This window comes from Calonectris borealis, chromosome 1 (genome assembly GCF_964195595.1).
Source record: "Calonectris borealis chromosome 1, bCalBor7.hap1.2, whole genome shotgun sequence".
Taxonomy (NCBI): domain Eukaryota; kingdom Metazoa; phylum Chordata; class Aves; order Procellariiformes; family Procellariidae; genus Calonectris; species Calonectris borealis.
Genome location: NC_134312.1, coordinates 161,716,718 through 161,735,968, shown reverse-complemented (window position 1 = coordinate 161,735,968; position 19,251 = coordinate 161,716,718). Strand labels below are relative to the sequence as shown.

The 19,251-nt window shown below is 43.1% G+C and overlaps 1 protein-coding gene across 4 annotated transcripts in view; it reads left to right on the top strand.

The window, feature by feature from the left end:
* Nucleotides 1-19,251, top strand: part of MBNL2 (muscleblind like splicing regulator 2) — a 112,090-nt gene that overhangs the window by 34,142 nt on the left and 58,697 nt on the right. For all 4 annotated transcript variants that reach the window (XM_075138268.1, XM_075138258.1, XM_075138285.1 and 1 more), the window contains exon 2: nt 4,506-5,357. In XM_075138268.1, coding sequence (XP_074994369.1) covers nt 5,184-5,357 — 174 coding nt within the window. In that variant the 5' untranslated portion in view covers nt 4,506-5,183. The remainder of the gene's footprint in view (nt 1-4,505; nt 5,358-19,251) is intronic.

Below are 19,251 nucleotides of genomic sequence, written 5' to 3'. Positions count from 1 at the left end.
GTGTTTTAACTGAATTTTGGCAGCAATCTATTCTGACAGTCAACAGGTTTCTGCCCTGCTAGTGACCTGCTTCCACAGCATAGTAAGTCTTTGGTTTGTGTTTTTTTCTTTTAATTCCTTATTTTTAAAACAGACCATTGTAAATGATCAAACTTGTAAAGCTAAGTGTATTTAGCTTGCTGGGAAAGAAGAGTTTGTATACTTTAAACAGTGCAATCCCTCTTAGGTACGACTGAGGGTTTTCTAACTTACTAATTCTTGAGTTTCTGGTGTATATATAGAAGAAATATATGGATCATGTTGATAAACTTTGACAGTAGGAGCAATAAATTGAGCCTCAGTCTTGACATCTCTTACTGAAGATTTTAATGTGATGAATAATACAGAGTGCTTAATCCTCTAGGAGTAAAGTGGAAAAACTGTCTTAATGCCTTTTGAGTTAACTTAGTGGTTCCACTGGAGATCTGTGTTGGGACCATTTAGAGGACTCTGCTCCTTTACTGGAAGTCATCACCTGCGGAGTTGACTTTTTGAAAACAAGGTCTTCGCTCATTACTACACATTATCTACTGAAGCATGAATACAACATATCCAGGAAGTCTCAGCTTCTCCATTAGGCAGATACTACATAATCCATTGCCACATAATCTGTCTGATAAGTAAAACTACTGTACCGGAGCAGCCCATATTTTTTATGAGCAAGAGCTCCTATTTTCCAGCTGAGAGATCTGGCTGGTTTGTAATAGGGCAGGACTTTTGCTCTCTTGCAACTCCTAAAGACGCTGGCTGCCTAGTGTTTTCAGAATGAGAACCTTTTCTGGGGGCTCCTAGCCTTCTTTAATAATTAAAAGGATTTAATAATGAAAAGGATTTTTTTTTTTAACTGGGATTTTTTTTTTTTTTTTGCTTACTTGTTAAAAAAAGAAATGATTTTGTGGTTTAGAACAGAAAGAAGATCTGGAGCCTAACACAGGCTCTTTCCTGCTGTCTCAGGAGAACATGGGATTGGCAAAAGCCTCCTACTCCTCCATGCCTTGCTAGCTTTCCGCAAAAGGGAAGTGATGCTTATCTGAAAAGAGGGGTCTAAAGCCAAATAGTTTTTATAAATACATGTCCATGAATTTATTTCACTTAGCATACGAAAAACTGCATTTGTAGATGTGTATTCTGGATCAATTCCATTGATCCAAGTGTGTGAGAGACTGAAAATAAACAGCAATAGCTGTAAAAAAACCAAACAAAATTAGTTCTCTTATACTTACTATGTTGAGTGCTTTCTTCAGCTTCAGTAAGAACATTTTGCATCTCAGTTGTCAGTGTGTAAGTTTTGGTAGTTTGTTTAGCTACAGTGGGGAGTGTAGGCTTAAGTTGGAATCATTAATGACAATAACAAAAAACCAACTAAACAACCCCTCCAAGCAAACGAAAAAAGTAAATCTTCTGCCTGGATAAGGGACCCCGTTGGTGCTGAGGGGTCTAGGCTGGTGAGATCCCGTTGGTTTCGGCAGGACAGCTAACTTTGGCGGATATGTTGGGACACAAATAGAAGTCAGAAAGAAGTGGAAAGAAGAGCAGAGTTCACATCTGCTGGAGGCCCTGGTGTTCTCCATGGTGTTCTCCCTGGTGTTTTCCCTTGCAACACGTAAGGTCAGGGTGGGCTGTGATGTTAGTAATGGCCTGTGGCCTGGGAGGTATTTTATTGAGGATTATTATTATTGTTATTATTATTTATTGTATTTTCTTCTGTAAATCCCATGTTTCTTTTCCCTCATTTGCTTCCCTCTGTTTACCCGAACAGCTGGATTTTCCGCTGTAACGATAGCCTCTTCTGCTTTCCTTCTAAAATCCCTTCTTGCCCTTCTCTCCCCAAGTGTTCACATCCTCCTTCCATCTTTCTTCCACACCCATCTTATTTTTTCCTCATTTCCCTTGAAGCCTCTCCCTTCCTTCCTCTTCCACAACCAGCCGTTTCACTTTCCTACCTTCCACTCCCATTTTTTCCTTCTCTTGAGCTCTTTCCTCATATCTTGAACTCTCCTTCCCTTGGTTCCTCCCATAATTTTTTTCCCCTGTTTGTCTTTCCTCTCCCTTCTTGTATTGCTTCCCTCTCACGTTCAGGCTTTCCAGGTGGCATCTCTTCCTTCACCCTCCTGGTGCAGGTGATGGACAGAGGAGATGTGGCAGCTGCCTAGGATGTGGTCGTGAACACATAGGCCATGTAAGTGGTAGGGATGAAGCACTACAGATTCTTCTGTCTCCACCATGTTTGCACCTGCTGCCTGCTGAAGGCACGGCCTCCTTCAGAAAGGTCTTGGTTCTGTCTCTCCTAAGCCTGCATCAGTAGAAACTGCTGAAGCCTTCAATACCTCTTGAGAAATCAGATAGTGTCGCTACTTTTGACAAGATGGGATTTTTGAGACGAACTTTTCATGCTTCCCTTTCTTTAGAAAATGTTCATGTAGTAGGAAGATAGGAAATAGGATGATGCTGTATTTCACGTCTACCCTCTACCCTCCAAATGCTTTTTGATATTAATTCATGCTGCAGTCTCACAAGTCTCCTATGTGATTCTGTTGTGCGCATTTTTTAAAAACCATGGCTACTGCCAATTATGTACTGCGTGCTGTTTGCTTTGCCGCCATGTGCAATGTCTGGTTTTCTTCAGTCTTAACGCCTACTACTTGAGAAATAACTTTGTCAATTTTAGTAGTATGCAGCCCGGCAGGGTATTACTACTTGTGACTTTCAGCAGTGTGTGGTATAACATTTACCCTTTTCCCAAAATTTCTGTCTGTCTCCTATATCTATTACTGAAAACCGTTACTGACATTTCTGAATTGGAATGGGTGGCTCTAGGGAGAATATTGCCTCTTTTACATTTAGCCAGCTAAATCATCAGCCAACAAGCTATCAGCTCAACAAGCTCCTGTGGAGAGGCTCTTCTTGTCTTTCCCCCTCTCTTTCCTTTTCATCAGTTATGAGTATTTTCTCACCTCTTTGTACGTTTGCAGCTTAACCTCACTGTTCATAGATGCTGTGGGACAACATCGATGGAATATTTAATTTGAAAAATATTTAATTAATGTACTGTACTACACCACAATTAAAAATCTGCTAATACTCTTGGAACTCGTTATTCTTGATGACCAGGTAAAGCTAGCTAAGTATCATCCAGACCCACCTTACTGCATGTTGGACTTGAAACTGAATTTTTGAGCAATTAGCATTGCATTACCTTTGTTCATGCTAGCAGTAGCAAATTTTGGTGTAGGTATCAGTCATGTAATAAAACCGTTTCTGGTAGCGTTACTAAGTAATAGAAAAGCCTTTTGATGTGAAGACCTGGAAGTCAGAACTGGGATCTGTTTCTGAAACTGTGTATGAGTAATTCTTACTCGCATTGCTAACAACACCGACTTCAATTAAATCAGATGAATCCAAGCACAGAATGGTAATTATTCTGGCACGGGAAAGCTGACAGTGTTTTTAGAGCTATTTTTATTGATGCATTTTAAAACCTCACTTATTCCAGTCCTTCCCCCTTTCTTTATTCTTGCACAAAAATAATCCATCAACTGTTTCTGGTATCCGCAAAGTGAAAGTTGTGTTCCTTTGAAGCTGAATAGAAGGAAACATCATGTCCGTGGTTTCACTGTCTGTGTATAAAATATAGTCATTTATTAAAAAGTATTTATAATATCTAACCCTTTGATTTTCAGATCTATTTATCTATAAAATATCCTAGGTATTTTATAGTCCCCAAATAGCTTAAGTTCCATATTTAAGTCTTAGATTTTGATGCTGATGCATGTATTTGTAAAGGTACATGAAAGCTAATTTCATCAAAGGAAAATTTAGATAAAGACTGCTTCATATTAGAAAGAACTCATTAGAGGATAATGACTTAGTGGTGAGCCCGTTCATGAAGCCTTTATGAAACAGCCTTTAGCTTAACAGGGAAACTGACTCTATTTTCTGGATATGGAACGGTTTTTTTCCCTGTGATTTTGGAATGACAATTTTTTGTTTGGGTTTTTTTCCTGTGAGAAACAGAGGGAGAGACAAAAAATCTGAACAGAATACTACCGTCCTGATTTCTAAGGAAGAAAAAATAACAAGTAACAGCTTATAATGTAGTAACACAATCTAAAGGGCCAAATGATAAATTAATGGAAATGGGTTCTTGTATATTGTTTTGGACACTAAGCACATTAGATTGAATTGTTTCACAACCAGCATGCCTAATTATTGTGTCTGACACATTCATCTATTTAAATCATTCCTAACTTTTGATTGCTGGTTAGAATATTACTGCAATACATGTTTCAGCTGGGTATTCCCTTGTCACGCATAGTTTCACCAAGGAGGCTGATTTTGTTTGGAAAAAAGAAATATAAGTGAGCATTGGCAGTATGTTTATAATATCTGATAAAAAGGGGTGATAGGTTTTGTAATGTTGACTTGAATGAGTTGCACGTGAACTGATACTGTATTTGTTTTGTCAGGTCAGTGACTTAAAAAGTGCCTTTGTCAAGTCACTTTTATGAGCGAGGACTGCTACGCCTGTGTTCTCAAAATCCTGTCTTTGCCAGCCAGACATTGCCTTCACCTTACACCTGGTGGAAGATACCTCAGCTGTCTCCATTTGCCAATTAGTTGATGGGAAACTGAAAGCAGAAAAAGAGGAAGAAGAATTATTATTATTATTCCTGGGACATGAACAAATGACTGCATTGCTTTTCTTGTGTAATCAATACCAGCAAGCAACCGTCAGAGAACTACTGTTCTATCAAGGAGTGCCATTGCAGTGAAGGACCTTGGCTTAAAACTGGTGCATCCGTGATACAATCAACAAGCCCACGTGTTTTACAGACAGAAATGCGACTGAGCATGGTTTTTCCCAGCCAAAAGTCTACAAGCGGGACTTAATGATTGATGAGTGACTGCTTGCTGATAAACTTTCTCTGTTTATTCTGCTTTGTGTGCGTTGGACATCGTTAATCGTCCCTCACTTTTTTTTTTAACTTTCTTTTCAATTAGAGTTGAAATTATTTTTTCTGGTTGTTTTTTTCTTGTTGTTTTTTTTTTTTTTTCTTTTTCTCTCCCTTCATCATTAGTTTTGGAAATTTCTTCAGCATAATTCACTTGACAGCAATTTACAAATTTGAAATCAGCTTTTCATCATGGCTTTGAATGTTGCTCCTGTAAGAGATACAAAATGGCTAACGTTAGAAGTGTGCAGGCAGTTTCAGAGGGGAACTTGTTCACGCTCTGATGAAGAATGCAAATTTGCACACCCCCCTAAAAGTTGTCAGGTTGAAAATGGAAGAGTTATTGCCTGCTTTGATTCCTTAAAGGTAAGAAAAAAAATTCGTTTGTTAGTGAAAATGCTACTACATTGTACTGAAAGTAAAAATGTGAAATGATGAGTTACAACTAAACCAGGTTAATCAGAAAGTGATTTGTTCTTGGTAAGATGTAGATTAATACAAATGTTATTTGTCATAACTTTTATTTATTGAAGCTTTGAAAAGATTTCTTTCTAAGGATTTTCTTTTCCAGTGTCAATATGTTGTTTACAAAAGTTGCATATGACTGTGGGATACAGGATTGCTTACAGCTGGTGGGACAATTGTATTCTCTTGAGTACATTTTATGAATTATCATTGTCTCGTGGCAAATGAAAATGCACAGTGGCACAGTCCTAGGCCATTACCAGCGTCCTAATGAAACAAATCCTATGGAAAGAGTGCAGATTCTTTTGTTTCAATGAACAGAAGTAAGAAAAGTCTATCCATTACTTCAATTTTGACACAACGGGTTGTTTACCCTTGGTATTGGGGACTCTCAGATAAATTAATAGCATTGATAATTACATGTATGGATAGTGCAGATAGCAGCATAAGTTTAGAACAGAGTGAAGGGATTCTCTCCTTTGGAGGATATTTAGCAATTATGTTGTTAGGCCATCAACTTCTTCTGACTTTCTAATGACATCAGGGACGCTTTAGAAAACTATTTTAAAAGTTCTGTGAAAATACTTTGTGTACTGCATAAAAGAAGATTAATGACCCTGTGGGATTTGGGGAGTACACAGTGTTTTCTGTGATGATACATTTGTGTTCTCATGTCAACAGAAGGAAAAAACTTATTTCGTATAAATAATTAAAGGGCAAAATTGAGCATTTCAGATTTTATTTTGAAAGTTTTAGTTGTGACTTTGTTTTTTAGGCATGGGAGAGTGTCTTGGCTTGCTTTTTAAATTTAGCTCTGTAGATCAAAATTTCGGTTACTCACCAAGAACTCTCTTACTGTTAAAACATTAGTGTGAATGAGAGGAGAATTCAGTGTTAATTGAAAATGTTAATTTATTTTCATTATAACTTTTTTTTTTTTGATGCAATGCAAGATACTGTGCTCTGGGTTTTCTCGTTTCTTCTCTTCTTTTGAAGATTTAGAAGAGAGTAACTCAGGGGAAATGTTTGTGAGGGGCTTACGTTCTGCAAGCCAGAACAGCACCTTTGGAGTCATGGCAGTATGTCATCGAGTGCTATTAATGACCTTAATCCATGGATTACTGCACGGTAAACTGTAACAGCTTCTTTGTAGATGTTCTTGTATATTGGTTGCCTGCCAATATTTTTTCTTTTAAACAGGCAGGCTAGTGTCTGCAGCAAATGGGCAATAATGAGCTTTTACAAAAATAAGCAAGTCAGTAGAGGCTTTTTGTGAATACCATTTTTAACTGTTGTAAAGACTCGGGCTGCGGCTGGGAGGCTGGAGGCGCGCAGCAGGGCTGGGTCACCCTGGGGCTGCCAGGGCGGTGGGTTTGCAGTGCAAGAGGTGCTCCTGCCGCATCACCCTGGCCGAAGCGGCGATGCGCCTGTTCTCGCTGCCTGAGGACAGCGTCGCTCTCCCTGGCAGCGGAGGGTGCTTGCAGCAGAGGTGCCAGCTATTCGATCTGGAGACTTTTGTGCAGGGATGGTTATCGCCCGCGAATTGAAACTGGAGTCAGAGCCTAAGCTAATAATACTGTGAAGAGAAATCCTGAGGGATCGCTGTGGATAACTTACTGGCAACCAGCATCATTGCTCCGTGGAGAGAAGTCCAAAACCATGTAAAAAATGTAGTCAAAGCAAGCAGGCATGTTTTGCCCTAGTGTGGGAGGGCATCTGCTCTGAGGGGCCAGCTCCCTCCAGCCCGGCTCTGGTGGCTGAAGCGGTGCTGCTCTGTCCCGCTGCCCGTCGTCATTCTCTTCCCAGCTGGCAGAAGGGAGCATGCACCTGGGCCTCCTGTCTTACGTTTTGTAGTTGAGTCTTTTGGGTTAAATTGCTGGTGAAGATGGGATTATACCAAGAAGCCAGATTGTGGCCCGAAGCAGCAGAGGCAGAGGTACAGGTTTCTTCACGCCAACCCTGCTGCAGGCAGGAGGAGATCTGATAATGGGACGATGTCTTCAATTGCAGCTCCTCGCGGCTGAGCATGAGTCGGAGCTGTGCATTTCGGTGTGCTGCCTGACCCCGTACTTCATAAAAAGCTGTTGGGGATCATTGCGAGTGCATGGCTCTTGGCCGTATCAGCTGGTATCCTCGCAGCCACTTGTTGGGGATCATTGCGAGTGCATGGCTCTTGGGCTGTATCAGCTGGTATCCTCGCAGCCATCATCTCCGTTACTCAGAAGAGTGCTTGTAAATTGCCATATGTACGGCAAGAATGTGCCTGGTTAGCTCAGTTTGCTTATACTGCTGGTTGAGGTACTCGTGTCCTTAGTCACATAAATCTATTTGATGCCTAGCTTTCGGAAATACTGGCGTTAATCATACAGTTTCAGAATAAGGCTTTGGCACTCAACAGGCAGGATAACTTTCTGTGTAAATAAACAAACAGAACAGTCTAGAATTATAGATAAAATCAGAATTTAATTAAAAAAAACAAGAGCAGTTTTTCTTGCTGAACGCAGAACCACACTTTAATGCAAGCAATTATTTAGAGTTTATTTACATAATATCTAGAGCTTTGGAGACTTAGCGTTTTAACTGTCTTGGTTTGGTGTACCTGCTGTAAAAATAAATTGTAGCGAGTATGTTGAGTCTCTTTGAATAAACATCTTCCTACCCAGAGAAGACAGAGAATTTTTTTAGTCTCAGATTGAGATATGTGTTACATTTAGGTGGTGCTGGTTAAGGAGCAGTTACAGCTGCTCCTTAAGAAGTCAATCAAACACAAGATACAGCACTCTGAGACAGACTCTCCTTTACACGCTGATCGATCAAAAGAGCCCCTGTTTTGGGAAGGGATGTGCGCTCTCCTGCATGCCACCTTCTTTCCAGATATCCAGAGTAGACAAGGGAGCCTGGTATCAGTATTTACCAGCTGGATCAGACTGCCAAAGCACCAGTATGGAGCTACGGGAGAGAGTCCGGCAAAGGGCCACAAAGATGATGAAGGGACTGAGCCTCTTTCCTATGAGAAGAGGCTGAGAGAGCTGGGACTGCTCAGCCTGGAGAAGAGAAGGCTCAGGGGGATCTCAATGTATATAAGTACCTTGGGAGGGAACCAGGCTTTGCTCAGTGGTGCCCAGTGACAGCACCAGGGGCAATGGGCACAAAATGAAACACAGGAGGTTCCCTCTGAACATCAGGAAACACTTCTTCACTGTGAGGGTGGCCGAGCACTGGCACAGGCTGCCCAGGGACATTATGGATTCTCCATTCTTGGAGATATTCAAAAGCGGTCTGGACATGGTCCTTGGCAGTTGGCTCTAGGTGGCCCTGCTTGAGCAGGGAGTTGGACCAGATGACGTCCAGAGGACCCTTCCAACTTCAACCATCCTGTGATTGTGTGACCAGAAGCATCTTCACGCTGACTTGCCCGTAGCCTCAGAGTTGTTCTAAGCTAGCAAAAGCTGGCATTGGGACTGAAGGAAATAATCCCAGCCAGGATTATGAAGGAAGTAATCCCTGCCTCCACGCTGTGCCACATCCTCCTTTGTGCTCCCACCACTGTCTCTGTGATTGTGCGGTGCACCAGGTTGGGGAAGTGATTGTGGTTAAACCTAAAGTGTTGTAGTTGCTGCTGACAGAAGGGAGAGGGGCTGTGTGGCACCAGCAGAGCACTGGGTCACTTCTGGCGGTGATAGTGCTGTGGTCTTAGGCCAGGCTTCTGGAGTAACGTGATTGCATCAGAATCCAAATTTTCCTGTATTAAAGAAGTATATTTGTAGGTCTGTTGGTTCCAAGTAAAAGGTCAACAGAATTTAACGGACCCTGTTTGCTTTTAACTCAAAACGGATTTTTGGCTCTGAATACTTGTCCTTGCAATACTTGACTTTAAACCCAGCAAAAGTTGCAACAGCAAACCATTGGACTGATGACAGTTTTGAGGATCCAAAATGCTCACTGTTGAAGACCGTCTGGGCTCTGAATATCCTTCATCTGTGAGATGCTCCAGGCTAGACAGAAATAGCTAAAGACTAATGAGCCCGGTTCAGATTCAGGCCAGAAACTTGCTGATTTCAAGCCAGGTTCTGCCGCATGGGCTTCTGAGGTGCGGCTCAGCGTTTGTTTCTCGCTCTTTGGTGAAGGATAGAGCCTTGTCTGTTCTGAACAGGGCATTTTTTGGGTGTTAGGTGGAGCATTCCTGTGCACCCGATGGATGGTGGATGCAGCAGTTGGCCAGATGTGTGCCCATTAGCCGGTCATAACATCGCCTCCAGCGATGGGGCTCCCTCCAGCAGAAGTCCCCCCGTGGCTCGGCCAGCCAGTGTGGCCATGTGGGCACACCCAAAACTGTACCGGGCAAGTGGCCTCAGTGAGCTTAATGTGAGGATGAAAGTGTCTCCGAGCTAATCTGGTTGACTGTGCCTGAGGTGAATGAAAAAGGATACTTCCATGGCGAGGCCCAGAGCCCTGCCAGCGTGTGGGAAGATGGAGGATGCTGAGGAAGCACTGCCAGAGCCGGAGCCTCGTCTGCTGCCTTGAACCCTCCCGAAGGCTTTTTGGAGCCCTTACAGGCTCCCCTTTGGATGCTGCAGTGTTTGTGCAGTGGGAAGGGTCTGTGAAGAGGCCTGTCTAACTGGGAAGTTTGAATTTCAGGAACTGCTCTGTTTATAATTTTATACTTCTCACTGGGTTCAAGTAGCTTAATCTAAATGTGAAGAACCTGGATATATAACACTTAATATGTCACATTTAGATCCCTCCAAGTTGGACACTATAAGCAAACCTGTTTTCAAGGCTTTCTTGTCCTGCTAGTAGTAAAGAACAAAATCCTTTCAAAGCAATACTTGTCTGGGGACAAGAACACGCAACACTTTGCTGTATTTGAGATGGAATTAAAAAAAAAAACACCTTAAAATGAATGGTGACATCTAGGAGGGGGAGAGGGGAAAAGCTTGGCAGCTAAGAAAATATGATCACGTGCATTTTGTTGGGAGTTGACTCTCATGTTTGCAGGCAAGTCTGGGTTTTAAATTCTGGTGTTTTTCTTGGCTCAGATTTATACCCTTTCTGCAGGTCAGCTCCTAGAAGGATATGTTGTCTAAGCTAATACAGATAACAGAGGAGGTATCTTGAAGATACTGTCATTGCAAGTTTTATGGTGATAACAAGAAAACGAAAGCTTCTTTAGGGCTACAGATGGCTTTTTCTGTATTTTTTTATCTATTTACTAGTGTCTAAACACTTCGAACTGTTCTATTTATTGAGCCAGCAGACTAGTGTGAACTGTTCATTTGCATTTTCATGAAAGCCTTTTAAGAATATGCCTATCTGGTCTCATTTGGCACCACAGAATAAAAGGTAATTGAAAGCTGTACACAGAGACCTGTTTACCAAGTTAAAAGGGTTCCAGGAAAAAAAAGGAATTTTAGGAACATCCACTTTAAAATATCTGGAACTGAAAAGAATCTGTTTAAGATGGCCTCAGTTTTATTTAGAAAAAGGAAAAAAAGTCTTTGTAAAGCGAGCAGGCTGTTTGTAAGAGAGTGAGCTCAGAGTTGGGATGCAGTAGGTACTCATTTGCTTCCCTGTGATTCTTTTGTGTGTCTCTAAATGTTTTACAAATGTCAAGGACTCAGGATCATCTCACACTTTGAAGTATGTGATACCTGCTCTGACTTGGCAGGTGAGGCAGTCTGGACAGACTGTAGATGAGCACCGTATGCAGAGGGGATTGACTAGTTTTGTTTATACTAGAAAGCATTTAAATGGGTGTTTATAGTGTCCTGGCTGGCTGAATTTCTGCCCATCGCCCAGTTATGTGGTGTGACACTGTTCAAAGACAAGGTGAGTTCAAGGGCTGTGCCTGCAGCTGGTGGGGAAGAATGACCGAAATGGGCAAACTCATTTCTCCTGGGCGGGAGAGTGGATTATTCCTTCTGGGCACATGAATTTTGCCTGCTTTGCTGCACAGTGACCCAATTTCAGCAGGATGGGGGGGGTATAGGCTGCCCTTTTCAGCAGTTGTGGGCGCTGGGGATCTGGCAGTTGCAGGCTGAAACCTTCCAGATGGGGGATGCAGAATCCAGATCTCACTCTTCCTGCAGAGCCACAGGTTCGGTCGCATCCTTTCTTTTTCACCCACCTCTGTTTTTTCTAGTAAAAAGTCCAATAAACTACAGGTAGTCTGAGAACGCCACCTGGCAGAAGCTTTTGTGTGTCTGAGTTTCTGCAAAGTGTGGGCATGAAGAGAAAGTGTCAATCAAGGCCAGTTTTAGATTAAGAGAATTAACTCTGTAGGCTCCCTCTGTATTCAGAATAGCAGTGGCCACCCTGGGTCAGACCAAAGCCCCATTTAGCCCAGTGACCCTGTAGTGGCCAGTAGTGGATATATTTAGGAGGTGGTATGCAAACATTCAATGGCTTCCTGGGTTGCTCTCCTAGTGGTGTGCTGGTCAGGGACATTGAGAGCCAGGCATGATATGGTTGTACTTAATAGCTCTCAGTGACCATCTTTCCCCTGGATTTGTCCCGCTGCTTGTTGAACCGTGTACACTTTCAGCACCCACAGCATGCCACCCCGAGGACTTCCACAGCTTCATATGTACAGCGTGGAAACCAACTTCTGTTGTTCATTTCAAACCTCCTAGTCTCATGGATACCCCCCCAGTTCTTGTATTAGAAAAGCAGAAGAGAATCTCCTTGAATTGTCCTAAGGATGAATCTGGGTGGGTTTTTTCCGCTGACTTCTCTCTGGAAGGGGCATGTTTCTCCCCAGTGAGTTCAAAGGAAGTCTCATGAGATAAGACTCATTGTTTTAAATCTGTGCCGTGAAAATAGTGTTCCCAGGACAGGTATGATTCCTGAAGGCCCTGCTTTTTCAGGCTATGGGAATTTTTTGGCTCAGAATAAAGTGCAAGGCATCAGATTCTGCTGATGAAATTATGCCATCCTATTTCCTGAGACTATATTTCACCTTATACCCAACCTGTGCAACTGTGAGCAGCTGGTAGAAAGAGATGGTTACATCCAGTCATGGCTAGCTCCCCTTCTTTATCTCTGTTCAAGTGATCACGCAGCCATGCAACCTGTTTGAGTTGATCCAAAGGAAAGGGAAGAACTGCATTAAATGTAAGATGAAACTATGAATTTAGGCAGCAACATCTAGCATAAATTGAGATACAATGGGATTTAAGAAAGGGGCATCTCTTTCTGAAGACCTGCCTTTATCTGTGATAAGGGACTCTTAGTACTCCCTGTGTTGTGAATCACCTGTTCTTGTTTGTTTTCTGCAAAAAAACCCCTATTTTTATTTTCGAGTTGTCTCCTGTAGTCCTCCCAGCGTGCACAAGTTCCTTTAACACTTCCTTCTTCCTGTTTGCCTCCCTCCCGTCTATTCACGTAGCTGTCTCCATGCCAGCTCTTCTGGCTTTACTAAAGGTAGGGTAGGGTTAAAAACCAACTAGCTAAACTGCTGGGCGGACACCCTTAAAAATCCATGAGCTTGGCTTAAATTGGTTAGGAGAGAGAATTGAACAAAACTGAAATAAGCCTTAAACTGTTGTGTTTTAGCTTTTTTTTTTTAAATAAATGAGAGAAGGGGAAAAAAAAAAGCCATGGACGTTTGCTCACTGCAGAGCAGGCTCTGCCATTCACTAGGATTTGTCCCTCTTGCGAGAGGGACATTTCTTATCTGTTTCGGAGCGAAGTCCGGAGGCACAGCTCAGCCTCACCACCCGTGGTGTTTCGCCTGTGGGAGCCCCGGGCCAGCCCCTGCAGCAGAGGGGCACTAACCATCAAGTCAACTCCGAGGAGCAAGTCCTAACCTGCTGCTACTGACTCTGCCCTCAAACTGAAACTGTGAAAAGCAGCAGGAGAAGTTGAACCAGTTGAAGTTCATTATGCGGGCTGTTAGAAAAGCCGGGTGTCTCCTTCAAGCCCTGTTTTGTTTCCTTGTTTGTCTCTCTCAGCAGCAGCACTGAGAGCACGAAGCTGTCCTGACTGTCACTAGTATCCCCTGTCACCACCTGACCTGTCAGATTTTAAACCTCTGCACCTTGTTTTCTCAAAGGAAAGCCCGGATGGACACTTGATCACTGGGCTACCCAGACCCTCCTTCCTGCTGAAGGCATGGGAAGCCCCTCTTCCCAGTCACACGATTCAGTGGCAGAGCCTCTCAGTCATCAGAGTAGATGCCTTTCACAAGCGGGAGACCTGTTGTAACAGCTTGTGCCTCCTTTGACCCGTTACAACCGCCCGATGTGAGCGCGTGGGTGTTTACCGGCAGTTTTCACTGTCATTTTCAGTATGGTAGAACTTGCTGAGCAGGTCGCCTGGCCTGGGGAGGAGGATGAGCACTAGGAGCAGAAATGGTTGGAAGAAAAAGCAGTTAAAGAACAGTAACTGAAGGATGTAGTAAAATATTATCTTCTTCTTCACTGAATCATGTTGTCCTGAGGGACTAAAAGAGTATTTAGTATTTCCTGGGCAGTAGTCTTACTGGGTTGAGGTAACTCCTGGAGCTTGCTGCCTCCAGAAGCCCCAGCGGAGACTTGCGAAGAGCATTCCTAGGTAGTCTGCCCTACCCCTTCATCTCAGATGCAGCTGCCACTCAGTTATCAGTCTAAGTCTGATTACACGAAGAAGAGCAGCTAGGCAGACTAGTTAGAGCTGCAGGAAACCTTGTGTGAAAGGGCAGAGTGTTTGGGAGATGTTCTTCAGATTTTCGGGCACTTGGGGGTGCTTCATATACCCATCGATTCACTGTATAGTTTTTGCTGCTGCACCAACCCGTGCTCCCCTACGCTTTATAATAACCAGTCTGCAGGTGTAGTGAAGGCAAAATTCAATCAGAGTCTCTGACTCATCCCATCACTAGGATTTTGAACAGAAGAGCAATTGCTCGCTGCCCACTCCTCCCCCACGCTCCCTATTAACTCAGGTCACTGTTCCCACAGGCTTGCTCTCTCCAGGTCTCCCCACCTACTCCTTTATTTTTCTGGCAGCTGGTTCCTCTTTCATTCCAGGCTCTTTTTTTTTTTCCCCTTGGCCCTGTGCATATAGCTTTCTCTCAGCTCAGGCATCAGCTGTTCTTCCCAAGCTGTTATACTTCGGCTGCATCATCAATACAAAAGACAGGGTTGTGTTCAGATGCAGGGAGCTTCCTGATGTAAAAGCCTAGCTGAGACAAGACCCATGTTCCTATTAGTCCAGGTCATCCCCAGCACTGGACAGATAATTTTAAGTCTAAAAAAACAAACACAACGAGAATTGGGGAGTTTATTTGCAAGTCTGTTTGACAACCATACCCCTCTCCCAACTCATATCTCCTCATATGAAGACTGGCACCTTGGTTTTGAGGAGGTGGATTGTATTAGAAATCCATTGCAATAAAAGGAAAGCTGTTGTGGTGTTAGAGATGTTGGAACATATCGTGGAAAGCCTGCTGTGAGGTACCTGTCCCACAACTGAAATGCAAGAGGAAGTCATAAGCATCTGTTTTCTTCCACATTGATGTGTTTCTGGTGGCTGTGGGCATGCTGTGCTACCCAGGATTAGATTCCTGCAAGAACTTGACTACAACAAAGAATAAATTCGTGATGGGGAAAAGAAACTGTCTTCTCATCCACTTTGTCCACGAGCTGTATGGCAAAGTGTTGTGAACACGCCCCGGAAGTCAAATAGTCCCAATGCTTGGAAAGACAAATCATTGAGGAGTAAAAAGAAAGAAGTAGACAATCAGTAGAAAACAGTGTGGAAACATATGAGAGACGTAGCAGCTGTGGTGCAACACCCTTGCGTGCACTTGACGGCTCAAGGGGCCAACGGAGCCGCCCTGCACCCTGTGGGCAGCTGTAACCCTGCAGGCTCATGCGTTGCTCCACAACACGGCACTGTGCGGTGCCACGTTCCTGACTGAAAGATGACCTGGTGCAGTCACCGCAGTGTAGACTTACCCTTTTTCATGAGGCATTACAAGTTCCCAGCTCTTGCTTCCTTCCAGGTTTGTTTGGCTTGAACGAGAGGGGATCTACGGTGCGCAGTGTGGTGGCAGCTGCATGGATGGCCTGGGCTAGCAGCCCATCAGGTGTGCTGCTGCTACCTCACCTGCGTGTCCCATAGGCCAGACACCTTTTAAACTTAGTAAAAACCTAATTTATTTGCTTTTGTTTGAAATTCAGTTTGGGCCTTGAGCACTCTGCAGTGAAGCTATACGTCTGACTGACCGGATTCATGTACCATTTTACGGGTTGTCAGGAGAGGAGCTTACCGAGTGTCAGTGTGGTGGCACCTGTGGAGGTACATGGTGGCCATAAAAACAGCTTAGCTGTGATTCAAAAACTGAGCTGCTGGGACCTTCTTTGTTGGTTCACAGTGAACCAAAAAATAAAATGCAGCATGTCAGACACTAGACCAAGCCCCACGGGCTGTTGTGAAACAGGCCTCTAGCCCTCACCCCCAGCCAAGTAAAAAACTCAACAAAAGCCAACTTTTTAAGCTAGATGTAACGTGGAAGTCAAGAGACGTATAATGCTTTTTTTTCTAAGATCACTTTCTGGGTTAGGCCGTCACTTTAAAATTAATATGTATTTATTTGCTGTGGATAGGACCTGAGTCTTTGGGCTTGATTCAGTTGCCCAAACAGAGGCATCTGATACTATTTGGGATGCCCTAGAGTGCTGTTGATGGCTTTCCAGTGACATGTCAGAGGACTGTGTCTCATCTGCTGGCACCATACGGAGGTCCAGGATGTCCCAGGGTGCTCCAAATGGTCCTGCTGACTTCTCTATGGCAAGAGAGTGAAGCTCTTCTCGGGAGGCAGCGAGAAGGACTCTTGTGCTAACTGGAGACTCTGATGTCAACTGCTTAGAGTAAAGAAGTGGACAGCGCATTTGCCACAGTGATGACCTGGCTGAGAGGAAAGTTGGGGTATAGGCCAAACCCAGAAGAAACTCTCTTCTGTAGCAGAAGAATGCCCTTGTGGAGACCAAGAAGGGGGTGAACATTTTCAACATGTACTTTATAGTTCACCGTTAGTAACGCTAACAGCTAATGTAAACTCATTAATTTGAAATAGTTGTAACCCATGTAACTGGGCGCGTCTTTGCTATGTATGACAAGAAAAAAAGTCTTTCTAGGCACAGGGATGTTATGACAGCGAACTCAGTCTTTTTAAAAATAATTAGATGGACAACCTTTTGCAAATTTAAATTGAATAGCAACCATAACTACCTCTTCATGAAGATTTTGAAGCTAGAAATTAACCAGAGTATGGTTTATGCATTTGAAAAACCATGAAAGTTACAACAAAGAAATCCCATTCCCTTGAAGTATAATTTTCCATTACTTCATTTGCAGATGTGAAGATGTGTCAAGTGCCATCAAATATGCATGTAGTTGGTTTCTGATACAAAATGGGAAAAAATAGTATCTTAATGGTGATTTTCCTAAGGTGGTAGATAATAATGAATGTCATGAAAATGCAGACTACTCCCCAAATGCATTTCGGCTTACCTGTGTGCTTCATAGCACTGCTTATACAATATATGTCAGTGCTATTAAAAATGGAGGCACAGGGTTTGCATGTGCAGAGGTGGAGGAGTGTGGATATAGCTATGGAGATACTGTGAGCACCTGTAAATTACAGTGTTGGTATGAAGGTGATTTTGTGCTTCATGCTGAACACGTTGATGCTGTTGAAGTTCCAGCCTGCGACAGTCCTCGGTATAAATCAATACAAATACTAATTCGCTGCAAAACTCTCATTACGTCAGTGAGAGCAGCGTTAGGTGATTAGTATGCATGAACCGGTTTGTGTTCGAAGTGCAGGAAAAGTCTGTGGTTCTCTTTCTTTAATTGAACCTTCTGGCTGTAATTGTTTTTAGTCTGGATTCTTGAGAAAATGAGGCTTACGCAGTCAGGCTGCCTCTCTTTCCCTCCTCCCCCACTAACTTGTGAACCCGCTGGCCAGTTTCAGCCAAGTTTGACAAAGAGATCACAGTCTCAAGGATAAATAAGTTCCTACAAGTTTTGTAAAAACAGGCAGCCAAATAGTAGGGTGGAGAAAGGGGGAGAGACCTATAAGCCCTCCCAAATGAAAGAAGAATTCTCAGAGAGCGCAGGGAGGAGAAGATCCTTAAAACTCATGTAACCGCAAGGAAGCCAGGTTTTGGGATTTGCAGTCAAATTTGTAAGCCCCTGCCTTCATTTGCGCCAGTGCTTGCAGCACTACCCATTTAATGATACTGGCGGTCTTTGTGCTGAGCAGAGCTGTTGCAGAGGGCTGATCGCAGTCATTCCCTCTTACCTTTAGCGTCCGCTTGCTTGTTAAGTGTAGTTTTCATGATATTTTCTTTTTCAACCTTTTCAAATAGCAGATTTATTTTACCAAATCGTTGGTACTTACCTTTATGTCTTTGTCTTCAGGGAGAAGGAAATTTCCGTTAGGAATGCAGGTTTAGGTCTTATTTTAGATGGGTGTGCAGGGCAGTAAAAGGATCTTGGATGATGGGTGGGGAAGGTGACACCCCTCACTGAAGCTGGCTGTTGTATAGAAAGCACCACAGAAATTATAAAAGGCAGTAAGAGAGAGCAAGAGAAGGTGTAACTCTCTGGAGTATGTGGTTAGAGCTCATCTAGAAGGAGGGAATTTGCAGTTACCATCTCTGCTGCTAGGTTTCTTGAGGCATTTTTTCTTTAGACAGCCACTTGATGAAAAAAATGAAAACTGTCCTGGAAGCAGAGATGACTAAGTTTTATGTAAGAACCATATGCCATTTTGTCCTGAGCTGTTAGCATCTCTTTTTGTTTTCAGGGCAGCAGCCCACGAGGCTCTTCCTGTATCCCGGTGCAGGAGTAAGCTGGTCTTCGGTATTACTCAAGGCTGGCCTAAGAGATGTTTGGTCTTTCCTTCTTCCCCCAAACTTGACATTTTTGCAGTGTAATTAAGTCCTCCACTGTTCCATGCATAGATGATCTTTTAAACAAGTACAACTATAAAAACCCCCCAGATTTAGCTAGGTTTCCCTAAAGCACCAATAGTACTATAAGCAGGTTTTCCTTTATCAGATATTTCAGCATGCCAGCTGTTACGCTATATGTAATGTGTTTAATGAGCAAGGGAGTTTATTATTAGGTAATTGAATAAGGCTGTTCTTTCTAATTAGTTATTTGCCTTTCAGTCCTGGATATTGCAAAAAGATCCGCTGTGATCTGTGTCAATTGTATCTTGGTGTGCTTTGATTTGCTATAAAGCAGCTGCGCGTCTCAGTGATGCACATGAGAATCGGGGGTGTGAAAGTAGCCGGCGAGTTTTTTATGTGAAATAAGAAATGTTATCACCGGCTAATTAAGTAGCAAGTGAAGGTCAATTAATTCATAACATAACTGTATACATGGCCAAATTCTATTTAATGGGTTTACTTATTGATACAGATGTGGAAATATCAAATGGAAAAGTAGTGCAATAAGTTAATAAATGTGTAGCTTCTTTAGACGCCATGAAGAAATGATGGCAAATTGGTTTTTGGTTCAGTTCAACAGAAGGTAATTAACTGATATACCTAACAGGTTTTGTTGATCTCAGTGTGCTTGTGATCTTAGACTGCTTTATCGCTTGAAACGAGATGCGAGTAGAGCAGCCCAAAGGAAGAGAACGTGACCCTGGTGAGGTAGCAGAGCCCAGTAGTAGACGCTGGTGCCCTGCGTCGCTGCGGATGCCGGGAGGAGACCACAGAGAGGACAACACAGTTTGGAAAACGCCGCACTGGCTTTTCAGCAGGCACGTAGAAAGGGGAAAGCTGTGGGCAGAACT